Here is an 18,037-nt window from a genome sequence, read left to right as displayed (position 1 = left end):
TGGTCTGACTAGTGCAGGAAAAAAAGCAGGGCTGTTACTTCCTTCTACTGAACACTCCTCCATTAATACTAAAGTAGCCCAAGCTGTACTCACAGACTCGTATTGAACTTGCACCCAGGTAAGATTCTGAGGCCACTTTTATATTTGTCACTTATAAACCACATCCTGTCATCTACCTGCGTCACTGGGGCTTCAGATATAAGTTTAAGAACTTAAATTTATGTATATTAAATTAATTAACACCAGGTTTGTAAGTGGTTCTGAAAAATAATACTCTGCCCTATCTTCTAAGAAACTGCCTGGCTTTACTAGAAATTGTTTCTGTCCAGGCAAGAAGGAAAAAAAGGGAGTGTTATGAGGACTCAAGTTGCCTCAGGAGTGTAAGAACTTTCTTTGAGGTGAAAGTTGAGCATGGGTGATGGTTGCTGTGGCAGAGAAGGGATTGGCCTTTTTCATACAGTGAGCTTTAGATGTGGGTCCGTGTTCATTTATATATATTTTCTCCACAGGGCTTAGCAAAGTTCTTTGCACACAGTAGACCCTCAATAAACATTTGCTGAATGCATGAAAAAGAGGCAATGAGAAATGTACACCCCATTGATTGTTATAATGGAAGTCATTTGCTTTATTGAAATTCACTTTAAAGCCAGAGTAGCAGAAACACCACTTTTATGACTGAGACGCTTTTGTGTTGACCATTAAAGTTCATGTATTAAAAAAAAAAACCCACAGAAATTGCTAGTTTGTAGACTTTTGAGTGATTTGGTTTGACTGAAAGAGAAACTAGAAACTACCAATGAATATGTTCTAATTCTGAAGCTGTGCAGCTCATCTGAGACATTTTCACATAGCACCAGCACCCAATTATTGACTTTTTGGGGAATAAATCTCAAGTTTAAATATAAATATTCTGCACATTTTGAGAGAAGACATCTGAAATTAAGGGGGGCTCCTAGACTTTTACATCTAACTCAGGTTAAAAACTGGTTAAAATTGACATGGAAACAATTTCCAAGAATAAACTCTTTTCTTTAAAACCCAAGGTGGTTGATACCATTTGTCCAAGGAAAACCATGATGATGAGAAATCAAAATGGTTAATGTTGAGTAAATATCTCTCAAAGTAAAAGTGTTTTAGAATGGATAGTAAGCATCTGAGGCAACAGCATGCTAGACTTACTATTACACAGCTAGACTTACTGTTACATGGCAAGACCTGAATTGAAGTCAAGTTCTTCATGATTTCAACCCCCACATTGGACCTTCAAGAAAAGGGAAAATAAATTAGCTTGACATCAGTCCAGAGAGTTTAGTAAGAATGAGTCACTGTCGTAGATGACTTGAGCTACTATCTTAACCCTCTGCCAGTGATTTTATCTTTGTTGTTATATATTTAAGATATCCTAGGAAAATAAATGGGGCAGGATTCTGGAAAACCATTCCTTGGCTAACGGCAGAGATTAGCCAGAGAGAGTCACTCACCTTCTATATGCAGTCAATCAAATAAATATATATGCTCTTTGATTTTATCTTCTAAATGGTTCTCTATCACAAACCCCCCTCTCCATCTTTACCATCTGCCATAACTCAGGCCCACATCAACCTTCTTCTGGACTAGTGCTTCTCAAACTTGAGCATGCATCAGGATGAGTTCAGGAATTATTAAAACACAGATTACTGGAACTTACTCACAGAGCTTCTGAATCAATAGCCCTAGAAAGGGCTCAAAATTTGGATTTCTAATGAGTTTCCAGGTGAAGACAAAGCTGCTGGTTCAGAGCCATGTCCTACATTAGTACATCATCCTTCTGCACCTTTGGTTTATTCTACCTAAATATGTACTCTATGCTGTCTGTTTCATTTCCCTATATAAAGTCTTTCCAAGATTTTCCATCATCAACCTACAGGGTAAGGACCAAGTTCCTTATAACTGGCATACAAACCTGCCATGAGTGAATGCTTATCTACCTCTCCAGCCTCATCTTCACCCACTCCCCACCTTCACAAGTCCCTGAAATCTACTTTCCATGTCTGTTAGCTACCTGAAAGGAGGAATTTGGTCAATTCTTGTTCAATGTAATATTCCCTGTGCTACAGAGAGCTTCACCTCAAGGTATCAGACCTACCAATTAGCTGGTGACTATATTTGGTCAAATTGAATTCATTCAGTCAAAATGAAATGCATCTGGGGGAAGCTAGGAATTCCAGAGGCAGAGCCACAGAGACTCCCTATAGGGACAAATGAACTATCTTCCAGGATTGAGAAGAAGTGCCTGAATCCCAGGAAATGAATATTTAGGTCAAATGAGAGTAATATCCTCCCCATTCAGGGCTGAGAGGGCTAGAGATCTGAGAGGCCAAGGAGGCTGGACAGTGATGGCTGGGCAGAGTGGTGGAGTCATGGGAGACTGTGCTGTAGCCCATTGACTTTAGAGTGAGGTGCATTTGGATTTCAATTCCGATTGTAACTTACTAGAAATGTGACTTTGGGCAAGCTATTTACTAGGTTTGTGCTTATGTTTCCTCATCTGTAAAATGGGTACAGAGTGTGTTTTACTGAGAATTAATGGTAATATAAGGGAAGTATCTAGCATCATGCCTGACACATAGTAGGTTCTCAACTGCTCAACAGCAATTATTATTGCTGAGGATCCTATCAGACCTATCTTTGGCATGAGATTAAAAATTGCCTCCGTGGGAAATCTGAACCTGGTCAAACATCTATTCTCCCACTTCTACAGCAGGTAAGGAGAGTTGAATAAAAGACACCAATATCTGCTACCCTGTACATTTGGTTGATGGGACATTAAAATTATGATTAAAAATAAGTATTCATGGTATAAAGGCATCCGTTTTAATGTCTCTGGTCTTTGTCTTTGTGTGTGTCTGTGTCTGTGTCTGTGAGTGTTTTGTGTTACATTTCAGAAAGGATCAATGACATTAGACCATAATAGAAACTGAAAGAATAGCAAACATCTGTTTTACTGGTGTGATGTCTTCTCAAGTGTTAACCTCTTGCTTATTTTTCCCTTATGATTGTACATAAAAGTCTTAAATTAAAAAGAATTTTTTTATGCTTGAAGAAATGAATTGGAGAGAGAATGCTGGTAGGAAAACATATATTTACTATATTACAAATGAAAGAGAAATTGGCTTAGACCTTGGGACTCATGGGGAAAAAACAGATTATAGAACTTGGCTTTGGCAATAAAATTTTCCATGAGAGTTCCCGGATGTGTAATCACCTGTGAGGCCAACTACTGCTTGCAAGATAATGAATCACTAGCCAGGAGACTGAAACGCAATCTCCATGCAGTGGGGCGGGGGGACACACGACACAACTTGGCAACTTGACCAGAGCAGGGAACCCAGGAAGGGAACGTGTCTGTAGGGAAGTGAAGCAGGGTTAGGCAGATTATGGTCATGAACATAGCCTACCTGAGAAAGATGACAAGAATTCAAAAACTCATGAAGGTCTGCAAGACCAGGGACTTAGGATTTCCTGAGGCATAGCTAGGACAGTGAGCAAGGATGGTTCCTCCACTCCAGGCTGCAGGGAGAACCATCTCAAGAGGGAGCCAAATGCGACCAATACAAATTATGCAATGAGGCACATGTGTGCATCACCCTTAGGACTTGAGACCTTCAAGACAGAAAGGCCTCTATGCTCTATGTCTCCATGATCATTTCTCCTTTACTTATTGGTAAAATATTTATTGGAAAAACCCCAGCCTCTTTTGGCTGGGCAACAGGATAAAGGGATTTTTCCACACCTTGGTTATGAAAACAAAAGGACAGTGAACCTGAGATAGGGATGGAAGGGAAATCTTATAAAGATTTCAGTTTTGCCCTACTCCTTGTGCCATCATCATGTTTCAATTAGATTTGAACCTGAATTTCCAGGATATTATGCTATCCAGTTCACTTTTCTGAAACACACATAAAAAGGCCATGGCCTTCCTATAGCAATAGTTCCCCAAGTGTGGAACCCCCAAGTCCCTTAAAAAGATCCAAAAAATAAGTGGTCAAATAAGGTTGAGATATAGTGCATGCTCTGCCCATGCTTGAAAGTTGACATTCTACATATTAAAGTTTCTGAGAAGTCCTGCTGCAAAGAAACCTGTTTAACTTTATTTTCCCAGATTGTACTTCACTTATTCTTTCATTCAACCAACAGTTACTGAGAACCTTGTATGAGTCAGGCATTGTGCTAAGCTTATGAGACAAAATGTTGGCCCTCAGTAGGATATCTGAAGTCCCATCCATGACCTGTAAGGCCTTGTCTACCCTTCTGACCTCTTTTCTCCCTCCCTTGCTACATTCCAGCCTCATTAGTGCCCCTCATGATTCCTTGAACATCCCAGCATGCTCTTGCTTCAGGACTTATTCCTTCTCTTGTGAATGGTATTTCTTCAAATATTCACATGGCTCATTCCCTCACTTCATTCAGCTTGCTGCTCAACTAACCTATTCTTAGGTGCTGCTCTGGAGAGATATTACCTGACCATCTTTAAAAACAGGACCAGCCATCACTCTTGAATCCCTTACTCTGATGATTTTATGTTACAAATCTATTTTTTTTTAAATGTCTTTTTACCTCATTAGAATTTTTAATTCCAAGCACCTAAAGCTGTGTCTGGAATAGAAAAGGTTCTAAAAAATATTTACAAGTTGAATGAATGGTAAAAAGAAAAAAATAGCTACAGTTATTGCCTCACAGACCTTACAATTTAGCAGAAGATATATAGAAAGAATCTTGAAACTTAATAGTGTAATAAGTGTCATGATGGGGGAAGAAGATAATTATGGGATGAGCACTTCGCTCAGAGTTGGAATGCTTTTTGGAGGAATTGATGTCTAATCTGAGGCCTGTAAAACATCATAGTTGAGAGAGAGCATCCATTTGTGAAATAAAAGGAGTTCAGTTGGGCTGACAGAGAGCAAGGCAGCATAAGAAGAACAGAGAGGCTGCAGAGATAAGCAAGCCTTTGTAAACAAAGAGTTTGGATTTCATCCCTAGAGCAGTGGGGCCACATTAAGAGTTTAAATCAAGGGAAAGTAAAAGTCATATCTGAATTTTATAAACATTAGTCTGAGTGGTGTGAATAAAGATCAGAGGAAACAAGACTGAGGTCAAGGAAAATCAGCTCCAGAAATTGTTGCAATAATCTGATTGACGGGTGATGATAGTTTATACAAGGTAGAAGCAACAGGGATGGAGAGGAATACCTGCATTCAGGAGATATTTGAGGAGTACAATGTATAGGATTTTATGATTCATTTGATATAAAGAGAGAAATAGACTGAATAATGATACCATTCACCACTTTTTTTTGCATAACTTCTATTAATATTCTGCAGCATTAGTATTTCATGGAACACATTATAGGAAGGGCTTGTAGACAATTATTTTACTGAATCTGGGAGTATTACAGAACTTGGAGAACTGTAGGTATAAATAAATGCTTCATTGTTCATAGTCTTTTAAGGAAATAGTTCAGGGTGAATATAACCGTAGCTGTAGAAGTAACTCGTACGGGGCCCTGTGAACATACACTAACTGAACTGATTCTGAGTTATGAGTGTGATTATAGCTTAGTCAACATTAATTAGCATGAAGGAGCTTGATCAGGAAAAGCTAGATGGCAGAGTTTGTTTGATCCCAAGTCAACCTCTTTGCATCCATCACTGTATAAGAAGGCCTGTTTACCTGTGGAAAAGCCTCCACTCTTCCTTGCTAAGATAGGAAATGTTTTTGTTCCTTGTGGTCACATGGGTTAGAGCATCGCAGGGCACGTGTTGAGGCTTCACACAGTAGAAGGCTTCTTGGTCTCGAGTGTCCAGGTATTGGCACAGCTCAGCGCTTGTGTTTAGGGTCAGGCCACATTCGGAGCGGGCCTGGGAGGTGCGGTTGGCAAACTGGCCCATGAAGATCACCCTGTCGTAGCCTTGGTTCCTTGCCCTCCAGAGAGCCGACGCCCCTTCACTGGGGTGGATGAGCAGGAGGGACAGCGAGACCCGGCCCTCCCAGAACAGGGTGAAGCTGACGAGGTAGCTGCCGTTGTCCAAGTCCCTCACCTTTCCCGAGGCGCCTGCCTGCAGGGCTGGGGAAGACATCCTGGCCCTCAGGAAGTCCCCGCTGTGTTCCTTCCTGCGTCCCCAGTGGTCCCTCACCTCCAGCAGGATGTCTAGCTGATCCCCCCTGCAGTAGGTGTCTCGAGGGTTGAGGACGGTGGCCCTGCTGTGCGCGGCACTGGTGGTGGAGTTCAGGTGGGTGAAGGGTCTGGGTGGGAACAGCTGGTCTAGTTTCCTCACGATCTCCTTTATTCTCACATCGGTCTCTGCTGGGGAAGCCACTGGACTCAGGGGCACTTCGGGGTATAAGGATTTTTTGAAAATGTTCCATTGAGTCAGGGCAAAAGGGCTTCTGAAGCTGAACAAGAACTGAAATATTGAGGAAAAAAGAATATATTATCAGTAAATAATAGGACTTGCTTTACAATAGATATTATGGTTCAGTTTATAACTTTCATTTTGATAGAATCATATATCAAAATCAACTCTATTTTTCAGTTTTGGAATCATAAGAATTGATATCCATGAATATGACTTCCTCTGCTATCAGCAGATAATTTCTTTTGGAAGTAATTGGCTTAAAAATAAACTGGAAATAATAAATATATATTATTTTATGATTGAATTTTTAAAGTTTTTCCCTTTGCCATCCCCCTCACTTGACTTACTTTTTGTAATAACAATTATATAACCATATTATAGACAATGAAGAAAACAGAACAAATTTTAAAAATATGATCCTATCTAAGCTTTGCTCTTTCGCTAGTATAGTTTATTTATTATGTTCACTCTTTTCTTTCTTCTTCCATATATATTTTACTTAATTGTAAACATACTAAATATATAGTTCTAACACTTTTTTCAGCTGATATCATGTATTACATTTTAATATTGTTAGCTAATTTTCATGAACATTACTTTGAATGGTTGCATAATATTCCATCAAGAGGATATTACATGAGTTATCTAGCCAGTGATGCTGGATAATTCTATTATATCTATTTATTTCCATTTTACATAACACTTGGATATTTTCCAACTTTTCACATATAGGATTACTTCCTTATGAGAGACTCCTGATGATGGAATTACCAGATCATATATCACTGAATTAAGCAATCAAAAAGTCAAAGGATATAACCATTTTTATTCATCTTGACTGTCAAATTTCTTCTCAAGAGTTTACATCACCATTAGCACTGTGGAAGGTTGCCTGGTATGCCATACCACTACCTCATTGGTCCTTGTAGGAAACAATATAAAGGTTATGTATTGGAATAATGCTCCCTAACAAGAGCATTGATTTAGTGAAATAAAATCATTGTTTGGCTGACAATAAATATTGTATTCATCTAGAAAATGAGGAACTGGAGGGAATGTTACCACCAATTTAAAATCTGTTCTGATCCTAGGAGTCTCCCAAGTGTGCAAGACTACATTTAGCCAGTGGACTTTTATGACAGCAGCCTAAAATGAGATGGCTTAAGCCAGGATGGAAACCAATACATGTTTGCTCATTTGTTTTTTGCTTTGTTTGTCAATAGCTGATGGCTTTTTGGTATTTGTACAGGAAGACTTGAAGATCTGGTATACCATACCCTCATAATTCTCTTGTCAAACACCCTTACAGAACAGAATATTTATTTGTGCTAAAATGATTATATAACATTATATTTTCATATTTTAATAATTATGTAGCTGCCTGAAAGAGAGATTCATACAAAACCCACCATCTGGTTAATGCATTGGATAGCTGGATGCTCACCTAGAGAAAATGGTTGTCCTCCAGATACCTCGATTGACTAAATCTCCCGTGAAGTACTCATCAATTTAAATATTTTTGGTTACACTGTAGAGCATCATAACTAAACTATCTGCAAATTTGACAAGTAAAAAGGGAGGTTTATTATTTTAATTACATTTATTTTAACACTGGTGTGTTTCAATTTTATTTTCTCTTAAGTACTTATTAACTAAGACATTTCTTCTTTTCTGAATTGTCTATATCCTTTTCCCAATTTTTTATTTGGGTTTCAATGTTTTTTGCCTTTGGAATCAGTTATAAGTTTGCATCAGTTCTTTTCATAATAAATATCTTAATCTTTAGTCTGTCAATTTTGCTGAAATTCTTTTACCAATTCATTGTTTGACATTTTTAGAAATATTTAATACTTAACGGTTAGAGCAATGAAAAATTCCCTTTATAATTTTCTTCTATTACTTCTAATTTTAGACAGTTTTCAACCTTTCCTTTTCCAAATACTTAGTGCTATTTTTTACATATTTTCTATGATTGGATTTCTTAATATTTGATTCCTTAGTCTATCTGGATTTAGCCAAATAGATAGAAAGATCTACTCTCTGCCCTCTTTACTGATCATAATAATAATGTAAGTTTAATTAATTATTAACAATTGCTAATTAATTGTGAAAGGAAGATGTGAAATTATTATTTGCAGCTGATAAGGTTATATTCCTAGAAAGTTCAATCTCATGAGAGGAACAAGCATGCAAACTTAACATTACAAAAAGAGAATAATTTGACCAATGTATAATTAGAAATCCATGGGCACAAAAAAAGAGACTGTGGGCAACTTTGCCTGGGAGAGTTAAGAATGGCTTCACAGAGCCGACGACATTTGATTCTTTCTCAAAAGAACAAGGGAGGCTTCCACACGGAAAAGAGGGGGAAAGGATTTTTAGTGAGAACCATCTTTGACAGTGGGAATTTTATCTCTTCAGAGAAAACTTTATCTTTAGTACGTCTTTGTAAACAATGGCCACAAGTACAGAACAATTAACCTTTCCTTTAAGAATAAAGTTCTTGAGTCAATAAGGCAATTAGTGTCAAAAATAAATAAATTAGGGAGTGACTTAATGTAAAATGGTAGAATAGGAAGTTCTAAGGATTGATCCCTCCACCAAAGCAAACATTAAGCTGGAAACAGTGATCAGAATAAACTATTTTGTAAATCTGGAACCTCATCACCCACTCATAACAACAAGAGGAGTGCTTGATGGAAGGAGAGGCTGCTGATCTTTTGTAAGTGAGCACACGTGCAAACCAGTGCCTGTCACCCATTCCTCAGCTATGCCATGGCTGTGGGGATAGTGATGTGGAAAAATTCCTAGAAACACAAAAATTACCTAAACTGATAAAAGATAAAATAGAAAAATTTCAACAGACCTATAACAAGTAAAGAGATTGAAACAGTAATCAAAAACTCTCCACAGGACCAGGTGGCTTCACCTATGGATTTTACCAAACATTTAAAGAAGAATTAATACCAATACTTCTCAAACACATCCAAAAAAAAAAAACAAAAAAAAAAAAAAACAAAAAAAAGGAAGAGGAAGGAACACTTCCTAACTTACTTTATGAGGCCAACATACACTGATACCAAAACCAGACAAGGACATCAGAAGAAAAGAAAATTACAGACCAATACCCTTTATGAATATAGGTGCAAAAATCCTCAACAAAATACTAACAAACTGAATCCAATAGAATCATATTCCATGACCAAGTGGGATTTATCCGAGGAATGCAAGACTGGTTTAACATAAGAGAATCAATCAATGTAACACACCAGATTAACAGAATGAAGGAAAAATAAAGTGATCATTTCAATTGATGCAAAAAAGGCATTTGACAAAACCCAACACCCTTCATGATAAAAACACACAACCAACTAGGGATAGAAGGGAATTTTCTCAACATGATAAAGGGCATTTATGAAAAACCCAATGCTAACATCATACTCAGTGGTGAAAGACTGCAAGCTTTCTTCTAAGATCAGGAACAAGACAAGGTTGTCTGCTTTAACCACTACTATTCAACATTGTACTGGAAGTGCTAGCCAGAGCAATTAGGCAAGAAAAAGAGATAAAAGCCATCCAAAAAGAAAGGGAGGAGAAAAATGATCTCCATTCTCAAATGACATATCCTATGTATATCCCCAACAAATCCACAAGAAAGCCGCTAGCACTAATAAATTCATCAAGGATGTGGGACTACAAGATTACTACTAAAAACTCAATTGTATTTCTACACATCAGCAATTAACAAGCCCAAAAGGAAATTAAGAAAATAATTCCATTTACAATAGCATCTAAAAAAATAAAATACCTAGGAATAAATTTAACCAAGGAGATGAAAGACTTGTACTTCGAAAGCTACCAAACATTACTGAGGGAAATTAAAGAAGACCTAACTAAATGGAAAGACATCCTGTGTTCAGGATTGGAAGACTTAACATTGTTAAGATGGAAGACTTAATGTTGTTAACTCCCCAAAGCAATCTATGGATTCAACTCAATCTATCAAAGTCCCAACAGACTTCTTTGTATAAATGGAAAAGCTGGTCCTCAAATTAATATGGAATTACACGCAGCCATGAATAGCCAAACCAATCTTGAAAAACAAGAACAAAGTTGAAGGACTCACACTTCCTAATTTCAAACTTACTACAAAGCTACAGTAATCAAAATAGTGTGATACTGACATAAGGATAGGCATATATAGATCAATGGAATTCCATTGAGAGTCCAGAAATAAGCCCATACATCCATGGCCAACTGATTCTTGGCAAAGGTACCAATTTCATTCAATGGGGAAAGATTAGTTTCCACAACAAACAGTGCTAGGAGAACTGGATTTCTACATGCAGAAGTTGGACTCCTACCTCATACTATATACAAAAATGAACTCAAAGTGGATCAATGACCTAAATATAAGAGATCAAGCAATAAAGTTACTAGAAGAAAATGGGGAAAATTTCAAGATCATGAATTTGGCAATGAATTCTTAGATACAACAACAAAAGCCTGAGCAACAAAAGAAAAATATAGATAAATTGGACTTCATCAAAATTAAAAACTTTTTGCAGCAAAGGACATTATTAGGAAGGCGTGCTGGTTTGAATGTATTATGTCCCCCAAAATGCCATGTTCTGTGATGCAATCTTGTAGGGGCAGACATATTAGTCGGGATTAAGTTGGAACGTTTGGATTAGGTTGTTTCCATGGAAATGCACCCCAACTAACTGTGGATGATAACTCTGATTGGATAATTTCCATGGAGGTGTGGCCTCGTCCATTCAGCATGGGCCTTGATTAGTTTACTGGAGCGCTATATAAGCTCAGACAGAAGGAGAAAGCTTGCTACAGCCAAGAGGGACACTTTGAAGAATGCACAGAAGCTGAGAAAGGAACTGCAGTTTACAGAGACATTTTGGAGATGGCCTTTGAAAGCAGACTTCTGCTCTGGAGGAGCTAAGAGAGGACAAATGCCCCAAGAGCAACTGAGAGTGACATTTTGGAGAGAAGCTGAAGCCTAGAGAGAAACGTTCTGGGAGAAAGCCATTTTTAAACCAGAACTCTGGAGCAGATGCCAGCCAATTTGTCTTCCCAGCTAACAGAGGTTTTCCAGACACCATTGGCCATCCTCCAGTGAAGGTACCCGATTGCTAATGTGTTACCTTGGACACTTTATGGCCTTAAGACTGTAACTGTGTAAACCAAATAACCCCCCTTTTATAAAAGCCAGTCCATCTCTGGTGTTTTGCATTCTGGCAGCATTAGCAAACTAGAACAAAAGGCAAAAAGATGACATACAGAACAGGAGAAAATAATTACAAATCACATATCTGATAAAGGTTTAATATCCAGCATATATAAAGACTCGTGTAACTCAACAACAAAGAGACTAACAACCCAATTAAAAACCAAGCAAAGCAGATGTGGCCCTCTCTCTCTAACTAAGCCACCTCGGCAGGTGATCTCACTGCCCTCCCCCCTACATGGGACGTGACTCCCAGGGGTGTAAATCTCCCTGGCAACGCAGGATATGACTCCTGGGGATGAATCTGGACCCAGCATCATGGGATTGAGAACATCTTCTTGACCAAGAGGGGGATGCAAAATGAAATGAAATAAAGCTTCAGTGGCTGAGAGATTTCAAATGGAGTTGAGAGGTCACTCTGGTGGACATTCTTATGCACTATATAGGTAACACTTTTTAGGTTTTAATATATTGGAATAGCTAGAAGTAAATACCTGAAACTACCAAACTCCAATCCAGTAGCCTTGACTCGAAGATGACTGTATAACAATGTAGGTTACAAAGGGTGACAGTGTGACTGTGAAAACCTTGTGAATTGCACTCCCTTTATCCAGTGTATGGATGGATGAGTAGAAAAATGGAGACAAAGCCTAAATGAAAAATAGGGTGGGATGGGGGGGGTGATTTGAGGGTTCTTTTTTTATTTTTATTTTTATTCTGATTCTGATTCTTTCTGGTGTAAGGAAAATGTTCAAAAATAGATTGGGGTAATGAATGCACAGCTATATGATGGTACTGTGAATAGTTGATTGTACGCCATGGATGACTGTATGGTATGTGAATATATCTCAATAAAACTGAATTAAAAATAAACTGAGCAAAGACCTGAATAGACATTTCTCCAAAGAAGATATACAAATGGTAAATAAATATTTGTAAAAATGCTCAACATCATTAGTCATTAGGGAAATGCAAATCAAACCACAATCTGGTACCACTTCACAATCACTAGGATGACTGTTATTTTAAAAACAAAATATTAAAGGTTGGCAAGGATGTGGAGAAATTGAAACAATTGTGCATTGCTAGTGGGAATGTAAAATAGTACAGCTGCCATGGAAAACAATTTGACAATTCCTCAAAAGTTAAACATATAATTATCATATGACCCAGCAAATTCACTCTGCGGTGTATACCGCCCCCCCAAATGAAAGCAGGAACCTATATGCCAAAGTTCATAGCAGCATTATTCACAATAGCCTAAAGTGGGAAACAATCAAATCATATAATGGAATATTATGATGCCACAAAAAGGAATGAAGTTCTGATGTGCTATAACATGAATGAATCAGGTAAGAAATAAAAAGACAAGTATTGTATGATTCCACTTTATATGAAATATCTAGAATAGGAAAACTCATAGAGATAGAAAGTAGATTAGAGGTTACCAGGGTTTAGCAAGAAGGGAGAATGAATACAGGGTTTCTGTTTGAGGTGATAAAAAGCTTTGGTGATGGATAACAGTGATGGTTGCACAATAATATTATGAATGTAATTAATGCCACTGCATTGTACAATTAAAATGTTTAAAATAGCAAATTTTATGTTACATAACACACAAACAAAATCATAATAAAATTTAACAAAAAAATAAAGCTAACCAATTTTAAGGGGCTTGGAGAAACCTCTGAAGAACAAACTGATAAGGAGAATCAGGCATCTTGCTTGCCTTATTTCTGACAGAGTTCTTCATTGATTGTAACTAAGCAATCCTGCTTCTGATCCCTTGATAATGATAAATATCATAAAGTTCTCATGTTATAAAGATTGTAGTAATCAAATTAAAGAGTCTAGGCTAATGAATGTTAAAGACATCCTGGAAAATTTTGAAGATCTGTAACATTATTTCTTGTCATAAAACTTTAAGAACTGAGTTTTTCATCTGATTACCCAGGGTTAAAAAATATTTTAGTCTTGAGTTTTTCAGAATTCTTGCTTTTAGGATTTATTTCTAACACTGGGTACAACTGAATGACTGGGTGCACAAACTCTGAAATTAAGGAGTTGTGGACATTCTCTGTCGGCCCTGAGAGTGAGATTGTCAAGGACTTACAACTCAGACAGTTTACTGAGACTTCAGATACTCCTACGAAACATGGTTTTTGCTTGTGACAGTAAAAAGAGCACTAAGTATTGATTTTTGGTATCACTATTTACTAGCTTTGGGAGTACAGATTAAATAAGACTCTATTTCCTTATCATTATAGTAGTGTTCTTTACATGTGAACGTTCAATAAATGTCTATTGAAAGAGAATAATAGAATAAACCTACTTAGTTTTAGATTGTGTCCCTTATAAGCAGCAAATCACTGGATCTGCTTTTTTATTTTAATCCAATATGAGAACTACTGCTGTTTAATAGCAAATTAAATATTTACATGTATTGCCTCCATCGTTCTAGTAAATCATTCCAGATTGAATGTGACTAGATCTGAGGAGTACAGGGAATCGAACATGGATAAATGTTAAACTCTGGCTGCCTCAGATAATTACCTCTAACTACCATCTCTTCAGAAGTTGAGTTACAAATGCATTCTCTTTTCATTTCAAGCAGTCCTTGGGATTTTGCACAAGACATTGGGATAACAAAGGAAGTGTCAGAAGCAAGAGTAATGGAAAGGATGATGTTGAGTAATCAAGTAGAGCTTCTACACCCTCGTCACATCTCCAATCTTCCCATTTTCACAAGTTTTGGCAAGGCAGGCCTGGTGTGGGAATGCCTGGGATACTGTCTTAGTTTGTCCAGGCTACTATACCAAATACCACAAACTTGATCAGCATAAACAAAAGAATTTTAATCGTCAGAGTTTGGGAGGATAGAAGGTCAAAATCAAGGTGTCGGCAGCATCATGCTTTCTCTGAAGGCTACCATTCTGCTGGTGACTTGCCAGCAATCCTTAACTCATTCTCTATCTCTGTCACATGATTGTCTGTCTCCTCCTGTCTCCTACTCCTAACTGTGCCCAAATCTCCTAGCTTATAAGGACCCCGGCAATACTGAATTAAGACCCATCCTGATTCACTTTTGCCTCACTTGAACTAATAGCGTCTTCAAAGTTCCTATTTTCAAATGGGTTCACAGCCACAGATCAGGGTTAGGCCTGGAACATCTTTGTGGGGGACATGATTCAATCCATAATACAGATATATGCTATGTTTAATTTTATCATAATTAAAATACTAGTACACTTGACTTCATTTGGCATGCCGTTTTACGAATTTTAAAACACGTATAGATTACTCATGTGAGCATCACCACAATCAGGCTACAGAGCATCACTTCCATAAACTGCCCCTTTATAATTAAACCCTCCTTCCTCTCCTGACCCCTGACAACCACAGATCTATTCTGCAGAGCTATAGCTTTGCCTTTTCCAGAATGTCATATAAATATAATCACACAGAATGTTACCTTTTGAGACTGACTTGTTTTCCTCAGCATAACGCCTTAGAGATTGGTCCATGCTGTTGTACATCAATAGTTTGCTTCTTTTTATTGCTGAGCAGTATTCCATTGCACAGATATACCACAGTTTGTTTATTCATTTACTCTTTAAAGGACATTTGGATTTAATCCAATTTGGGGCAATTATGAATAGAGCTGCTATAAACATTCAGGTACAGGTTTTGTGTGAATCTATGTTTTTTCTCTATGGCAATGATTCTCAACCAGGGTGGAGTTTGACCCACAGGAGAATTTGACTATATGTGGAGACATTTTTGATTGTCGCAAATGGGGGAGGGGTGCCACTGGCATCTGATTAGAGGCCAAATGAACAGGACAGTCTCACATTCCAAAGATTTATCAATCCCAAATGTCAACAAGACTGTGGTTGAGAGACCCTGTTCTACAGTGAATACCTAGGAGTGGGAATTGCTAGTGGATAGTAGGTATATAGGAAAATGCATATATCAGTGTATAGGAAACTGAAATATCGTGTGGCATTCTCACCAGCAATGCAAGTTCCAGTCGCTCCATGTGCTCACCAGATGTTGGTATTATCAGGCAGTGTTTTTGTTGTCGTCATTGTAAACAACGTTTTGTTTTTTTGCGATTCTAATAGGTGTATAGGGATATCTCATCATAGTTTTAATTTATATTTCCTAATAGTAAATGATATTGATCATCTTTTTCATTTGCTTATTTGACTTCCATATATCCCCTTAGATGTTGGATTTCTTCAAAATTTGTTCATTGCTTTATTGTGTTGTTTGCTATCTTAATGTTGAATTTTGGGGGTTCTTTATATAATCTGAAAACAAGTGCTTTGTTGGGTACAGGACTCACAAATATTTTCTCCTAGTCTGTAGCATGTCTTTTCATTCACTTAACAGTTTCACATAGCAAAAGTTTCAAATTTTGATGAAGTTCAATTTAGCAATCTTTTATTTTATGGATTGTGCTTTAATGTTATATTTAAGAACACTTTGACTAACCCCAGATCAAAAGATATTCTGTTTTCTTCTAAAACTTGTATAGTATTATATTTTATATTTAAATCTTTGGTTCATTTGAGTGAATTTTTATATAAGTTGTGAGGTTTAGGTTGATGTTCCTTTTTTTTTGCATATGGATACTAATTGTTCCAACCATTTCTTGTAAAGACTACCACTTTTTCATTGAATTGCCTTTCTGCATTTGTCAAAAATCTATTGGTCATATCGGTGTGGCTGCATTTCTGAACTCTCTAATCTGTCTAGTCATCTATTTGTCTATCTCTTCACTAATGCCACACTGTCTTGTAGCTCCTTGAAATTTTGTAGTATGACCTCCAACTTTGTTCTTCTATTTCAAATTGTTTTGCCTAATTTAGTTCCTTTACTTTTCCACATAAATTTTAGAATCAGCTTATCTAGATCAACAAAAATTCCCATGTAGATTTTGATTCAAATTGTTTTAGATCTATGTATTAATTTGGAGACAATTAAATTAACTATATTAAGTCTTCCAATCCATGATCATGATATAGCTCTCCACTTATGTAGGTCTATTATTATTTTCTTCAGCATTGTGTGATTTTCAGATTATAGATTCCAATAAATTTTGATTTTTCATTACCAGATATACAATATTTAGAAGCATAATTGGTTTGTTTGTTGACCTTATTGCCTATGTATGGCCTTAATAAACTGACTTATTAGTTCTAGGAGCACTTGTGAAGGTTCATTGGGATTGTCTATGTAGACAACCATGGAACCTGCAAGCAGAAACAGTTTTATCTCTTCATTTTCAATCTGGGTGCCCTACATTTCTTTTTTCTTGCCTTACCACACGAACTAGGACTTCCACTACAATGTTGAATAGGAATGGTTAGAGTGGACATTTTTGTCATATTCCTGATCAGGGAAAAAGCATCTAATGTTTTACCATTAAGTATGTTGTTAGCTATACATTTTCTGTGGCTGTCTTTTAATATAATAAGAAAATTCTTTTATTCCTAGCTTGCTGAAAGTTTTTGTCATGAATGAATGTTGAATTTTGTCAAATATTTTTTCTGTATCAATTTATATGATTGTTCTAGTTTGCTAATGCTGCCAGAATGCAAAGCACAAGAGATGGACTGGCTTTTATAAAAGGGGGGTTATTTTGTTACACAGTTACAGTCTTAAGGCCATAAAGTGTCCAAGGTAACACATCAGCAATCGGGTACCTTCACTGGAGGATGGCCGATGGTGTCCAGAAAACCTCTGTCAGCTGGGAAGGCACCTGGAGGGCATCTGCTCCAAAGTTCTGGTTTCAAAATGGCTTTCTCCCAGGACATTCCTCTCTAGGCTGCAGTTCCTCAAAAATGTCACTCTTAGTTTCACTTGGGATATTTGTCCTCTCTCAGCTTCTCTGGAGCAATAGTCTGCTTTCAATGGCTGTCATCAAACAGTCTGTCATCTGCAGCTCCTGTGCTTTCTTCAAAGTGTCCCTCTTGGCTGTAGCAAGCTCGCTCCTTCTGTCTGATCTTATATAGTGCTCCAGTAATTTAATTCAGACCCATCCAATGGGCAGGCCAACACCTCCATGTCAATTATCCAGAGTCATCACCCACAGTTGGGTGGGGCGCATCTCCATGGAAACACTCAAAGAATTACAATCTAATTAACACTGATAGTCTGCCCACACAAGATTACATCAAAGATAATGGTGTTTGGGGGGACATAATACATTCAAACTGGCACAGTGATCAAGTATTTTTTTCTTCTTTTACCTGTTGATATAGTGGATTACATTGATTGACTTTTAAATACTGAACCAGACTTGCATTCCTGGGATAAAGCCCACTTAGTCATGATATTTTATTCTTTTTATATATTGCTGTATTTGATTTGCTTTTGTTGAGGACTTTTGTAC

General features: G+C 37.3%; 1 protein-coding gene across 1 annotated transcript in view; it reads right to left on the bottom strand.

Annotated features, from left to right (window-relative positions):
* NXPE2 (neurexophilin and PC-esterase domain family member 2) overlaps positions 1 to 18,037 on the bottom strand; it is a 31,168-nt gene that overhangs the window by 1,838 nt on the left and 11,293 nt on the right. The window contains 2 exon segments of the mRNA XM_037840091.1: positions 1,200 to 1,261; positions 5,710 to 6,443. Coding sequence (XP_037696019.1) covers positions 1,200 to 1,261; positions 5,710 to 6,443 — 796 coding nt within the window.

Source organism: Choloepus didactylus, chromosome 6, assembly GCF_015220235.1.
Source record: "Choloepus didactylus isolate mChoDid1 chromosome 6, mChoDid1.pri, whole genome shotgun sequence".
Lineage (NCBI taxonomy): Eukaryota > Metazoa > Chordata > Mammalia > Pilosa > Megalonychidae > Choloepus > Choloepus didactylus.
This window is presented reverse-complemented; position numbering and strand designations above follow the sequence as displayed.